At 30.5% G+C, this 15515-nt stretch overlaps 1 protein-coding gene and 1 long non-coding RNA gene across 4 annotated transcripts in view; both read left to right on the forward strand.

The window, feature by feature from the left end:
• The window catches only part of LOC118646403, a 133366-nt gene extending 118200 nt beyond the window's left edge, over positions 1-15166 (forward strand). For 2 of the 3 annotated variants that reach the window (XM_036289188.1, XM_036289189.1), the window contains exon 4: positions 12812-15166. In XM_036289188.1, coding sequence (XP_036145081.1) covers positions 12812-14628 — 1817 coding nt within the window. In that variant the 3' untranslated portion in view covers positions 14629-15166. Of the gene's footprint in view, positions 1-8025; positions 8342-12811 lie in introns of those variants that run through there. The other variant, XM_036289187.1, reaches the window with a different exon arrangement.
• LOC118646405 lies at positions 7097-7936 on the forward strand. Its single transcript, XR_004963948.1, has 3 exons — positions 7097-7306; positions 7526-7597; positions 7917-7936. It is a non-coding gene; the product is annotated as an uncharacterized LOC118646405 (long non-coding RNA).
• Positions 15167-15515: the final 349 nt, after the last annotated feature.

Below are 15515 nucleotides of genomic sequence, written 5' to 3' on the forward strand. Positions count from 1 at the left end.
AACGATAATAATTGTCGGCGATCCAGCGCAAGAACCGGAAATTGAATTATCTAAAGTACAATGGTGAATGCCGCATGTGCTGTTGAATGAGAGAAATAAACTATCGATGCTGCATGCTCTGGAAAGCGGGCGATATCTTAGCATGGCTTTTCGCTCGTGGGATCTGTATGAGTTTCCATTATTGCAACGTACAACCAAACATACATGGGCTATCAAAACCACTACTCAGCTCGAGAAGCCGCGTTACGTCGTCTTCGCTCTGCAGGCTGGTCGGAAGAACGTCATGCTTGAGGACGCGAGTTGATTCAATGATTGCAAACTGACAAATGTAAAACTGTATTTGAACTCGGAATGTTATCCGTACGACGATATGAATCTGGATTTCGATAAAAACAAATGGTCAATTCTGTACGATATGTATACACGTTTCTGTAAGGACTATTATGGGTATGATAATCTTGAGCCGAATTTATCTGTTGCGAATTTTCGACAAAAAGGTCCGTTCGTGATTATTGATTGCTCTTGACAAAACAAATCGATCAAAAGCGCAACTGTAGATGTGCGCATAGAATTTGACTGTAAGGAGAATGTGCCCGCGAATACCACCGCGTACTGTCTCATCATACACGATCGCGTAGTTTAGTACAATCCGTTGATTAACGTTGTGCGCAAAATTATCTAAGACGATGACGACACCGCAACACTTTTTTCCAGAAAAATACATTTAAGACGATATAAGAATCTATAACGCATCGATGTGGACCACAGTCTTCTCAACGATAACAGTCATGTCTATACCAATGTTTGTGGATCTGCAAGGCTTCATCGTCAAGGGAAGCTTTGTTGTGAAGGAATTTGCTTCTCTCAAAAATGGCGTTGAACTCTCACATTACATTTTTCAACATCCCATGCCGTGGCATCAACTTAGCATCGCTGACAAGCGCTTGGCATCGTGGTTGCTTACGCATCATCATGGAATATTATGGGAGGATGGAATGATTCCGTACAGTATGGCTAAAAACTTGATTACAGCGGCGCTGATGAGGAATGAAACAATACCCGTCATATACGTTAAAGGATGTGAGAAACGAGAAAGGTTGTTGGACTTGCTTCTGGACGAGGAAGCTAATGTCGAAAATATTGAAGTGCATTACGAAGACATAAAACCTCTAAATAAAATGGATGTTACGCATTCTTTACGTTGTCGGAATCATGTAAACAATTGCGCTTTACAGAATGTATTTAAACTGTATAATTGGTGATTTAATAATAAAAAAATTTTGTCGTAAAAGACTTACAAAATGTTTATATTTATCACTTACACTATAATTATTTTGATATAATTGATTATATATAGATTTAACGCAGTGTTCAAGATTAAGTAAAAATAATATTGTTAATGGTTTTATATATATACAGATATTACACAGTGTTAATTTCACGGTACTTTTATCGTTTAAGTTTACAATTTCCATTACTAAATCACCATTACTAAATAAAAAGTCTCGAAGATGGTATAGTTGCCCGTACGAATTCCTCAATATCCGTCTCTTGATAAATTTTTGCCATGTTATGTATGATAAAATTATCTGGTTACCCTTGTTGTTGCCAAGCAGTATTTCCACAAAAGGCTCAGACCCTACGCTGGTTCCCATTTCCAAGTATTTGTAAGATGTAACCGTAAGAGGAAATCTCCTTTTCAGGATGCGGGGTGTATGGCGCGGCTGTGATACTGTTCTATAAAGAAAAAATATTGCGAGTTAGAAATAAAATCTAAATAAATATGTAATAAATATGTAACACAATTTGATTTAATTAAGAAATACTTACGGTTTATCACGAGCTTTGTTTTCCTGGATTGGAACGTAGTAGTTCATCTTCGGGAAGTACGTTTTTTTAAAGAATCTTCCACCAATCGACTCCAGCAGCCAACGTTGTCCTGTGTTGTTCGTCCGGTAATAAGCGACTGTAGTAAGGATGTTTGTAATGAGCGATTGATGTATGGCGATGCCCACACAACACATGGACACGATCACAACATAAATCGGATATCCGAAACGGGCCGTAAGGACATCCGATAAATATCCTGTGTACATCCTGTGAATGTACAAAGGACGTCCTATGTCCCGCCAAACAACATCCCAAGGATATACTTAGAATGTCTTCACGTAAAATGGTCATCATTTGGACATATATAATTTTGCTTAAAATGCACTGAAACAACTAAATAACGTTCCAATAATGCTCATTAAAAACTATTAAAATGAGCTTGATTCATAAATAAAATGTCGAGATATATTAACATTAGACAATTTTTTATATGTTGATAGTCGAAGCTTTTTACAATGAAGTTTTCATTGTATAGATGCGAAATTTGGACTATAACTTTGAAACTTTGGTAAAAATATAGTAACGTCTTATTTGGTTTTTTCCATATTCTATTCCTGAGATTATAAAAAAGTTAACACAAGGAAAAATTATTTAGTTAAACTTTTGTTTTTAATTTTTTTCAAATTTTAATTTTTTATGTGAGAGCCTAGCTAGCTCGTTTCAATATATAATATTATTTCAAAACAAAAGAAAAATAATATATTTGTATATTTTTTATTGATTAATTAAACAATTCCAATTAGTAATTTTACTAGTTATAAAAACTAAATATTTTAATTATAATTATATAGATGTATAAAATTAATAAAAATAAGAAAATTATTCAAAATGTATGTTAATATTATGTTAAGTAACGTTTCAACAATTATCTTACGATAATTTTTATTGTTTAAAAAACGTTATTTGTATTGAGCTATGCTCAACTCTTATTTAATAGATTATTTAATAGATTTTATTTAATAGATTTATCACGCGTGACTGGCTACCCAGATAGCACACGGATGTCCTTAGTATGTCCTCAGGACGTCCAGGACGGACTTTGTGGATATTCTTAGGACGTTCTGATTTTATCCCGAGACGTCCTCGGACATCCTGAGGACAGTTTACCGGACGTCCTAAGGATACCATAGGATGTCCTCAGGACATCCTCAGGAACAGCAAACAATGATCACTTTTTGTCAGATTTTTTAGATTTTTTTTAAAATTTTTGATAAATGTATCGATTTTTTATAAGAATTGAAACGTTTCTCAGAAAAATTTAAAAAATAAAAAATTCCGATTAATTTAGAAAATTTTTAAATATTTCTAAGTATTATTAACAGTTTTTGAGAATTGAAAAAAAACTTAAACTTTTAACAAAAAATTAAAAGTTCAAATTATTTTAACAATAATTTTGTAAGAGAAAGAAGACTATACATGTTTCAGCGACAGTTGTACCTGTTAAAGCATGTTTAATCTCTGTACCCGAGAAAACGGTCACCCATCCAAGTATCAACCATCGCCGACGTTGTTTGACTTCGAAAGATCATACGCATTCTAACGCTTCGTGATGATCCATGAGTACTTCTTGTTTATGCATACATATTTGTTATAGATCATTACAATAGATGTTGTCAGAAGGATGAAACATATATAGTTAACTTATATTTTTTATATTAAATAATTATATTAAATAATTTTATATTAAATATAAAGTTTTACAGTTTTTTAAAATCAATTTTACATATGCGCGCAAAATAGCATGTGGAACAACTTATTAAAAAAACTGTTTTTGCGCCGTTCGTATAAAATAAAATAAAAAAATTATTTAATGTCATCTTTTAAGATTTTTTAGTATTGTTAATATGCCATATTATTTCAATAAGTGTAGACATTCAATCTGACTTTGAAGTCAACATTTTTACACGTTTGATTTTGCAATACATTCTAGAAATACGTACGATATTCAAAGATTTCTCACTTGCTATATTAATTTATCCATCTTTTTCAAAAATCACTATATGTCCAGGATGTCTCTGAATACTATTTTAGGATGTCCTGAGGACTTTCGTAGGATGTCCTAAGGACTCTTTTAGGACGTCCTAAGGACTGTCTTAGGATGTCCTGACGATTGTTTTAGAATGTCCTGAGGACTGTCTTAGGATGTCCTAAGGACTTTCAGGATATCATATTCTTAGAACATTCTGTGCTATCTAAAATGTCTGGTATTTATACAGTCATTATATTTAAGTTTATCTTCAGACATTTTGTAGCTAATGAAACTCTTTATACAATATTTTAAGAATAACGTTTTCAGCTAGAATACATATATTCTTAGGACATCCCAAGGATGTCCTCAAGACATGAGTAACATTTTAATTTATATTAATATTATTACAGAATTTAACATTCTAAACTTACTTTAGAAGTCAAATTTATACATAAAATATTTATATAAAATATTTATAATAATACAATTATTATATCCTGACAAGATCCCAGGACATCCCGGGACATATTCAGAATGATCCTGAGGACGTCCTGTGCTATCTAGGTAATCTAACTCAAATTATAAATAATCAAATAAAAATTACATTACATATATGAAATAATAATAATGTCTCTTTACCTGAGCGGCGACGGTGACCCCTGAGCACAAAGGACTTTTGAAAACATGTTGAGACAAGTTTCTCATTTGTAAGAAAAACAATAAACAAAAAAATTTTGAAATTTGTGATAGGTTATTTGTTACAGAGAAATAATAAAGAAAAGGAAGTTTGAAATTTATGACAGGGTAATTTGTTACAGAGAAACAATAAACAAAAAAAAAAAAAATTTTGAAATTTATGACAGAGTCAATTGTTACAAAGAAATAATAAAGAAAAAACAGTTTGAAATTTATGACAGGGTTAATTGTTACAGAGAAATAATAAAGAAAAGAAAGTTTGAACTTTATGACAGGATCGTTTGTTATAGAGAATCAATAAAAAAAAGGAAATTTGAAATTTATGACAGAGACATTTGTTAAAAAAAAAAAAACAATAAATAAAGGAATTTTGAAATTTATGACAGGGTAATTTGTTAAAAAGAAACAATAAACAAAAGAAAAATTTATTAACTTGAAATTTAGGTGACAGGTTAACCTCCACCCCTTCCCGATAAATTAATTGATACTCCTCCTTTCGCGATAAATTAATTAATCCCCTCGATTAATTTCTTTTCCCCGATTAATAAATTAATACTTCCTCCTCTCTATCAATTACCCTCTCTCCTACAATTAAATACCCTCTCCACCATAAATTAATTACCCTCCCTTTATCCTCACTCCAACTTGAGTTAGAACCGGCCTAGTATAACTACTCATAGGAAATATATGGGAAATACGTTCACAATCCGAACGTTCTCTCGTAACACTTCTATTATTTATAATTAATTCCTTCTTAGAGTTTCTCGTCTCCTTTCTTTCTCCGGTTTACGGATTCCGATTCTACCGTTCGAGAGTTCGGCCAGGCGTCCCGGTTTGCGGATTCCGGCCCTAGTGTTCGAGAGTCTAAGCAATTCACGGTTTCGGATTTCAATTTTTAAAAGTCTATATTTACCTAATTTCTTCTCCCCGAATTATTTAAGACAGAATGTCACTCACAAACAAAGAGTTGCCCATTAGTTTTACACTTCAAAATTAATAACCTTTGTGTATTTTTAAAACTTTATTAATAACCCTTTATTAAATTTTAAAACTTTTGTGTAAATTCAACCAAAATCTATGTTTACAATCCTTTGCGTATTTGAAACCTTTAATAATAATTCTTGCGTATCCTTAAAATCTTTGTAAATTTAACCAAAAATCTATGTTTATAACTCTTTGCGTATTTGAAAACTCTAATAATGATCTTTTGCGTAATTTTAAAACTTTGTAAACTCTTGCGAAATTTATTCAATAACCATTCATGTAACTTAATCTTTGTAAATTTATAGCTAACAAATTATGTTAAACACTGATTTTAGCGCCCATTATTATTCTTATAACACCTTGGAAAATTTAGAATAAATACTTTGTCATTTCTTCTTTTTATTACAAAAATTTTATTATTTATTTTAATTAATAACAACCTTTCCTCGCTTATCCCAAACAAAAATAGCATTTGGTCCGATTCAGAGTTAAAATATTAAAACGATTCAATTCATGGACTCAAAACATGGACCGACAAACGCACGACTCAAAAACGGGTTATAACGATGAGCTTACCGGCACGCTGACCCACATTTTTCAGTCGCAAAAAGTGCGTTCGACCCGAAACATTTCTTTTAATTTGTGTGCCTACGGAAATTTCTACATATTTGTTACGTCTTTTCCTGTCTTACATGTTCCCCCTGAAATATCCTTTTTACTAAATAAATAGAGTTACATCCTATAAGGCTGGACGTAACAGTATTGATCTTAAATTTATTTTTGAAAGCACGCGTTTATGTACTTGATCTATTTTTTTTTTGTATCAAGATTGAGGCATAGTTGACGCATTTACTTCATAACATTTTTTTGTAGAAAAGACAATAGAACAATAAAACAATAGGATAATAAGACAATTTCTCTAATATAATAGCTTCTTCTCTTAGAGACCCACACACACATTTGCAGCCTTTTTTTACTTTTTTTTAAAAAGATTCCTTAATACAATAATATATGCATGCTGTTGCAATATCAACATTATGATTCAATCGAGACTGTTGTTATTAGCAAATTAAGAGCAAATATTATATTAAATACATTTTTTGTTAGCAGCCCGCAATAAGATAATTTGTTAAATCATTAAGGGCCACTTGCACCAAACTCTGATTAATTTAATCGTTGATTAGTCCATTGGAATTGACCAATCGTATTTGTCGTTAATTAAAATTAACAAATGCGATTGGTCAATTCCTATGGACTAATCAACGGTTAAGTTAATCAGAGTTTGGTGCAAGTGGCCCTAATTAATTTACTTTTTTCTCAGTTGAAGCAAAGAGCAGAGAGAATCGAAAACAAGGCCTAACTTTACAAATTTTTTGTCAAATAATCGATGTACACTAGCACTTACATGCCTATCAAAGTATTACTTTTAATTAATATTTAATTATTAATTAATTTTATATTTATTATAAAATTCTAACGGTAAGAACGAACTTGGAATTCAACTTAAAAAAAATTGATATTAAATATATCGATCTTTTATGAAAAATCGATTAAAAAATGAGCAACGAAAAATCATATATGTAGCAAATGTCAGAAAAAACAATTATAAAGCAACAAAATTTGTTGTAGATATCTCATTATGTCAACTAAATAAACAAAATTTAAAGTAAAAACCTATTTCTAATTAAAAATGGATGTTACTACTAACACAAATCTTTATCAAAATTATATGATAATGTAATGGATTTTGTACAAGCTAGCGATCAGGTATTTTTACATCATCTTAATTTTTTATATTTTTATAACGTAATTTAAATTTTGCACGTCTGTCCGTCTCTCTCTCTCTCTCTCTCTCTCTCTCTCTCTCTCTCTCTCTCTCTCTCTCTCTCACTTGCTCTCTCTCTCTCTCTCTCTCTCTTTCTCTCTCTCTCTCTTCTTCTCTCTCAAATTACTGATCATTAAAAAACAAATTATTTTAAATTTTAGACTATTAGCAACAAATTTTAACAACGTAAACCATAGATAAATCCATTGCAGCAAAATCAATGATACAAACTTGTAAGTCTTATCAATATTATAAAAAATAGGTGTTCTTTACTACTAATCTGTAATTTTTTAATCAAAAATTTATATAAAAATAATTGACTTCTTTAATAACACAATTCTTTTTAACTTTGATAACTTTCTTCTAAAATCTATTTCTCTTTACAATATAATGTCTTATTTTTTTTAAGAATAGCATTATTTATTTAATTTTTTATTATCTATGTATTTTATTTTATATTTCTGCATTCTTTTCGAGATTTTATATTTTTTCAAAATTTTAGAAAAAAATTTTAAATGTTTATAAAATAAATTTTATATTAATCTATTTTAGATATATAGAAGCTGATACTTAACGAAAACAAAATAAACACTAAAACTAAAAAAAAATTAATTTAATGGACAATTTAATTAACAATGGACACATAATTTTTTAAATTTTAATATTAAGTAATTAAAAATAACTAATAAAGTTAAGAAAACGCAATAGAAAGATGCATATAATTCAATTAATCAATGACTATCGTAATTATAAAAATAAGGACAAAATGTACAAAATTAAATATGTAAACGACATTATACAAGATTTGGAAAACTATGGACCAGCTAGTTTAATACACATTGCTATTCTGAGTAACATACTTAAAAGACGCATTAATATATGGAATGCTAATGGTAATTCAAATAAGATCGTCGGAAGAAAAAAATTGGGACCATCTATAGATATTGAATATCACGCAAACAATTCTGAACAAATTGGTAAGTTATTAATTAGATAACTACAAAAAGAAATTGATAAAGTTGTTCTGATTTATAAAATTTTATGATTGAATTAAAAAAGATTTTAATTTCAAACAGTTGTTTTAATCCAATTAAAATAAAATCGAAAAAATAATTTATCTTCCATCTCAAGACAAACATTTTTATTATCTATGTATTTTATTTTATATTTCTGCATTCTTTTCGAGACCACAAGTCTTTTTTCACATTAATGATTATGTAAAAATGACACTTTATCTGTACAAACTTGAGTAACTCGTCTTATCTTTTATTTATTTATAGTAATTAAAAAATTTCTAAATGTTAATTTATTTATAGTGATTTAGAAAATCTTTAAATATTCATAAACATTGTAGTGATACAGAAAATTTCTAAATATTCATAAACATATTTTTAAGCTGTTAAAAAATGTTTGGTTAATTTGGAAAAAGACAAAATTTATACTAATTTATTATCCAAAATTAGTCACCAATTGAGTCCCATACAGCACAGAATATTAGTAATTACGTTGTAGCAATGTTGCAAACAAGGAGAAAAATGAGAGCAATTACACTGGCGATCTAATGATTAAGAAAATCGTGTTAATTCGCAGCGCCATCATATTCATTTTTTGTACACGTAAAACTACGCATGATGTAAAGATATAATGGCCGCGTTCAGCAGACACAACTGTTGAGTGAGCGCTCAGTGATTCTTTAATATGATTGGTTAGATCTAAAGGTATTAATCAATCACATTAAAGAATCACTGAGCGCTCACTCAACAGTTGTATCTGTTGAACGCGGCCAATGTGAAACATTCCCGTGGAATCGTGGATGCGCACTCGTTCAAATTAATAGTGAACCAATCGGTAACTTGCCCTAAACCGTGTATGTATATGTTTTTTTGTGTATGTTTCTTTATGTAAGCGTATGTTTTGTTTGTCATATTATGTTTGAATTTAGCGCAAATTTTGGTGTTAATTTTTGATTGGTTCTTCCTGCTATTATGCGCAATGTTTCACCTTATATTTTTTTCTTATATTTTCACACCATAGAACTACGTAGCCATATCCACTTTTTAAAAGAGTAATACCCTTTTTTTGGTTTACATTCGTGTTACATCCATAATTAAGGATATGCTGTATTTTGAATTTATGTTTACAAGAATTTTATATAAATATATATATATAGATATATATTACTGTTAAATGATGTTTACGCAAATTTTCTTTACATAGATTACAGAAACATTAAAATTACTAAAATTTGAATATTAATACTTAACCAACAATACGGAAAAAAGTAATTAAATTTTAACATTATAAAATTTAAAGCAATTAAGAAGATGCTGAATTACCTTTCAAACTTGATCGAGGTAGAGTCTATCGTGCACATTATTAAGTTTTTGTATATATTTCATCTTTTTATAGATATAAAAAATTTTTTTCAAAATTAAAATACACATATTAATATCAATTTGTGAACTAGCTTTTATAATGAGAACAAAAGAAATTTTTTTCATATTACTCTACTTATCGACTTCTTCCAATTCCGCAGTCACACACACATGAAATTTTCATAGACATTTTTCTCTTATATCAAAAGCTTCCAGCTGTTCTGAAAGCACATTATTATTCTTTCTTATAATGACAACCTTGCATAACAGTTATTTTGTACGTAAAGCGTCTTTAAAACTTAATAGTACTGCGGGTGAAAATTACGAGACGTCTGCACAAAAGTATAATTTTCTAATTTTTTCTTGGTTTTTAAAGAAAATTGTATCTAGCAGGGTTTATTATTGTCCATACTTTAATTCTGGAGAAGCATTTACAATTCGATGAAATCAATTAAAAGCCAAGTGTAAAAAAAAATAATTAGTGTTTAATCGATAAAACAGACAACTCTAGCATCCCCTTAAAGATAGAAAATTAACGTAATAATATACACACGCTTACACAAAAATCTATAAGTTAAACTTTAATAAATAAACATAAATTAATATTAAATAAACATTACTTATTTCGTACTTAAAATGTACATGTAATCAGTATTGACAGATTTGAGGATTCGACATTGAGTCGCAGGTGTGGAAGGAAAAAAAAAACAAAAAACAAAAGTCATATATGAACGCTCACTGGCCGGTATTTATAGTTCAATCTTATTTCGAGATCGTCTCAAGCAATGTCTTAAAATGCTAATGTGATTGGTTGATGGCATCTTTAGACAGTACTTAAGATGATCTTAAATATAAGACCCGACTATGAATACCGGTCACTGAGTCTGTAATATTGTTTTTGCCTATAGAGCTTTTACTTTTCCACAACCGCGGTTCGGTACCGAATCATCAAATCTGGCAGCATTGCCTGTAATTCGAAGATTACATCTTTCCTGCATAAAACGTAGAATAAAAAAATATATATTGAAAAATATTGACATTTTGTTAAAAAACAAAATTCAAAAGAATTCAGAAGATATTCTAAAGATATTTGAATGCTTCTTATTGCGATTGAATGCGAGGAATTCAAAAGATATTTAAGAGATATTCAATTGAATATCTTTCGAATTTTTTGCATTCAATCGCAATAAGCATTCAAATAATTGCAAACCTTTGCATTAAAAAAGATTTACTTTTTCTGCTAATTATTATCGGATTCAGAGGCATACAAGATTTTATGGTTCTATTTTCAATATTGCACTGATACGTATTGGCCACAATCCAATCCGAGATTTTTGCAAAGCAGAATTTCCAATAAAATTTTGTGAATGCGGAACACTATTTTTGAATAAGATATTTTATGCAGGGTTCAACATATTTGAAACATATATATTACAACGCTGTATTAGCACATTTACATGTCATAAATATAATATTAAAGCATTCTGTTACATATCTCAAATGAATCAAAAATATAATTTTTTTGCTGACATTCTGTAGTATATGTAACGTATATGTATGTTACACGCTACGCAACGCGTTACCTCGTGATACTTGATATTATGTATATGAAATATATATGTCACTGTGTTTGCTGGGTGGTCTAAGGTTTTCCCCACTTTTTCAATCGTCTACTGCACTTCCCACATCAACTTAACTTCTACACCTGTCTATTTAACTTCTCCACAGTCTGTTCTTAACTTTTTTTTATTTTCTCCATTTACTCCTTTCTTATTTTCTGTATACGCATACCTTTTTGCCGCTTAATTTCGTACAAACTCACTCCACCCTTTCTTACAAACTTAATGACAAACTTTACTCCATTCAACTGGAAACATAGGTTGTGTTATTTATAAAACTTTTAAGAAACATATTAAACATTTTGCTAAGTGACGCAAACAAAACTTTTGTACACATAGCCATACATGTATGCTATGCGCGTACACAAAATTGCGCACTTTTCGGTTATTAACATGAGAGTAATATTTAGAAAAAAAAAAGTATTTGTATTTGTAAAATAGCTGAGTATCTCATATTTTGTATCCTTATCGTCATGTAATGTAATCTTTATCCTTATGTAATATGATCAATTATTAAAAATTGACAATTTTATAAAGTGTTTTAGCTTTTTTTTCTCTTACATGTATCATAAGGTTAATGTCCATATTCCGGACGCCTATAAGGCTTACCCAACAAAAAAATGGCTTAAAAATAAATTCGATAAAGAGTTTCATACTGGTGGATAGCTTAATCCATGCATATTTCAAAAGTCGTACATTTAATCTATTTCGTCAAATATTCTTTAGATACAGACGAATAAAAGCGCGTTAGTGCGTGTCCCCTCTATTGAACAGCTGTACCCGATTCAAACCGGGCATGCCTCCATTATCGACCACTTTTTTCAGAGCACGCAAAGCAAAAATTTTAAATAAAACATAAAAACAAACATAGATCAATGATAAACATAAGAAATACACATAAATCATGAAAATAATTATCTTATTTTAATTCAATGATATCAAACAATCGATATTAGCTTATCTAATCTTAACCATCGCATGAATAAAGAAAATGACAGTTTCTAACACATTTTTGTTTAGGAATAAGTATGGCAAAGTATTAATGACAAACTATTTAGCACTTTAATTATTTCTTTCAACAGATTTTGAACACAATACGTATTATTTACGCGACCGACAATTTTTAAAAATACCTCACTTTTTTTAAGAATACGCGTGGATAGTGACGTGCGGCAAAAAATGCGAAAAATATATATATAATTATTGTACTTACTTTGCACGTTACAATCTTTTTGTACTGCACGAATTACGGAATTTTTTCACTCCACTAATAAACATGTTGATGAATCGGCAGTTTCGTAAATAACGTTTCACGTCAAAGTAATCGGTAGAGGAAGCATGGTTGGAAATAAAGACATTACCTTTCATTAAATATTTTTAAGTCAACATTCTACACATAAAAGTCTTGAATAGATTTTAATTTCTATCTTAACTTTTCTAAATCTTTTTCTAGGTCACTGGACCCTAAGAGGTAGCAAAGATCCCGACAACGTTACTATTGATTTAAACAGCTGCCTTTTTTCGGTGATCGGTTCTCAAATCGGGCAAGATCCATTAAAACTTCGTAAATGGACAGTGTTAAAACTAAAGGACAATTTTCAGAATTTGGCCAAATGGTTAGACAAAATTCCGATGAGTAATGCAGGAATATTCCTTATGATTGGCGGTGTAAATGGACGCGGACCTGAAAGTCCGAGAAAAAGTCCCGAAAAAGAAAAGTACTCAAAAAGATACCCAGCACACAGTCAGGAAGAAGACGCTAGACAGCTTCTGGAAGATTCAGAGTGCGTAGAAGGCGAAGGTGATGTTAAGGAAGATTCAATTGATTTAATAGGTCATTCTAGAGAGAAGCATGTTGTAGAAGGAAGAAATGGAGGTGTCGAAACTCATACTAGGATAAATAAATGTGCGGCAGTATTAGCTTTTCAGACAGAAAAACAGCAAGACTATGCCCTTCATAGGGCATTGCTATCAAAATCGGGTCAAGAAGCACTACATAAACTTGACAATTCCACTACATCAAGCGCAAAAGTACCTATTTCAGAATTAAAAGAACAAGATGTCGAATTTCCTAAAGGAAGCAATTGGTATGCGGGATACCTTATAAATGATGAAATAGAAACCGAAGCTGTTATATTAAAATTAAGACATCATAAAGATAAACGAAAAAACAAAAATGCAAAGCCTCATATAGTTGCTGTTTACCCATTCGGTAAAAGGTCACCAATAAAATGTTACGCGAGACCTCATAAATATCGTAAATATATAAAACGGCTAACTGGTCATGATATTGTCTTTGCATGTACATTTGGAAAACTTGAAAAAATTCTCACAAAGAACGGATACTCAAAAAGATACACATCATCCAACACGAAAGAAGACGCTGGACAGATTCTGGATAATTCAGAGGGCAAATCCTGCGAAGATGATCCTCGCAATCCGAAAACTGAAGATTTTAGAACAGGCCATGCTAGAAACAGGCATGTCGTAAAAAGAAGCAATGGTGTTGATGGTGTCGAAGCTTATACTAGAAACAATAGATGTCAACAAAAATCTGCTTTTCAGACTGAAGATGATCAAAACTATGTGCTTCATAAAGTATTGCTATCAATAGCGGGTCAAATAGGACTAGTTTATCTTAACCACGAATTCAATTTAGAAATTGAAGTACCAGCTTCTTCATTACTTCATATGGGTGTCGAATTGCCTACAGGAAGCATATGGCATAATGGAGAAAAACTATATGATGAATTAGAAATCGAAGATGTTGTTTTAATTTTAGGACATCATAAAAATGAAAAAAAGAACAATAGTGCAAAGCCTTTTATAATAACTTTTTACCCAGTATTTAAAAAAGAAAAAGAAAAAGCTCAAGCAGCTCCTGAAACTGCCTCTGCAACTACATCTAAACCTGCTTCTCAAACTCCTCCTAAACGTGCTACTGGAGCTATTCCTAAAACTACTCGTAAAACTGCCTCTCCAACTACATTTAAAACTCCTTCTAAAACTCCTCCTAAAATTGCTCTTAAAACTGCTACTGGAACTATTCCTAAAACTACTCGTAAAACTGCCTCTCCAACTACATCTAAAACTCCTTCTAAAACTCCTCCTAAAATTGCTCTTAAAACTGTTACTGGAACTATTCGTAAAACTGGTCATGTAACTACTCCTGAAACTGTTCATAAAATTACTCCTACAACTTCTCATAAACTTACTCCTAAAAGTACTCGTCAAACTACTTTCAAAATTACTCGTAAAATTGCTCTTTAAATTACTCCTAAATCTGCTTTTTAAACTGCTCCTAAAACTACTCCTAAAACCATAAAAATAAGGGGAAGTTCTAACTATGGAACTCCGAATGGGGAACGGGTTGCGAGGGAGGTACTTGTAAGAGCGAGGGCATGATATCACGCGGCAACTGTCAAAATACACATACATATAAAAATACACATGTAATACATATAAAATATAAAGTATTTAAATAAATATAAAATTGCATTGGCATTTTTTTTACAAACCTGATGTGTCGTAGTCAAACAGGTACTAACGATAAGAAACAGACCGCATAATGTTGTGCAATAATACTTAATTTATCAATAAAAAACCATTACATAAAAATAAGACCAGTCAGAAGAAGATGAGAAGACATATGAGAAGCATTATTATCTTTACAATCTTACTTCTAGCATTATCTCTACAACCACCGTCACAATCCAAATGAACGCATAAATTGCACCAAAAGGCGTCGAGTATAAATCGTTTAATAATGAATGTTATATATTGATTATAAAACTGATTAATTATAAAATAAAAAAGAAATGAAATGAATTAATAAAACGAGCAATAAAATTGGAGACAGTTGAGTGAAAGAAAAGATCACATCATTTTGTTACCAAGAGAATAATAAAGTACACTAATTACAAAATTGTGTATAAATTTTTATAATTGCTTTTTCTGTCTTATAAATCTTTCTACGTTATGTTTGTCTCATCCGTACGCGATGTCTTCGACCACACATACGGTTTTATCATTCCGTCGCTTTCTCCCTTTCATCCGTTGCATTCACTCGTTTTGACTTATGTGTGAAACAATAATAACATTGCTTATATAATTTAATCTTTTTTAAAAAATTAAATATTTAATATTTGATTAAATTT

Source organism: Monomorium pharaonis, chromosome 6, assembly GCF_013373865.1.
Source record: "Monomorium pharaonis isolate MP-MQ-018 chromosome 6, ASM1337386v2, whole genome shotgun sequence".
In the NCBI taxonomy this organism is placed as follows: domain Eukaryota; kingdom Metazoa; phylum Arthropoda; class Insecta; order Hymenoptera; family Formicidae; genus Monomorium; species Monomorium pharaonis.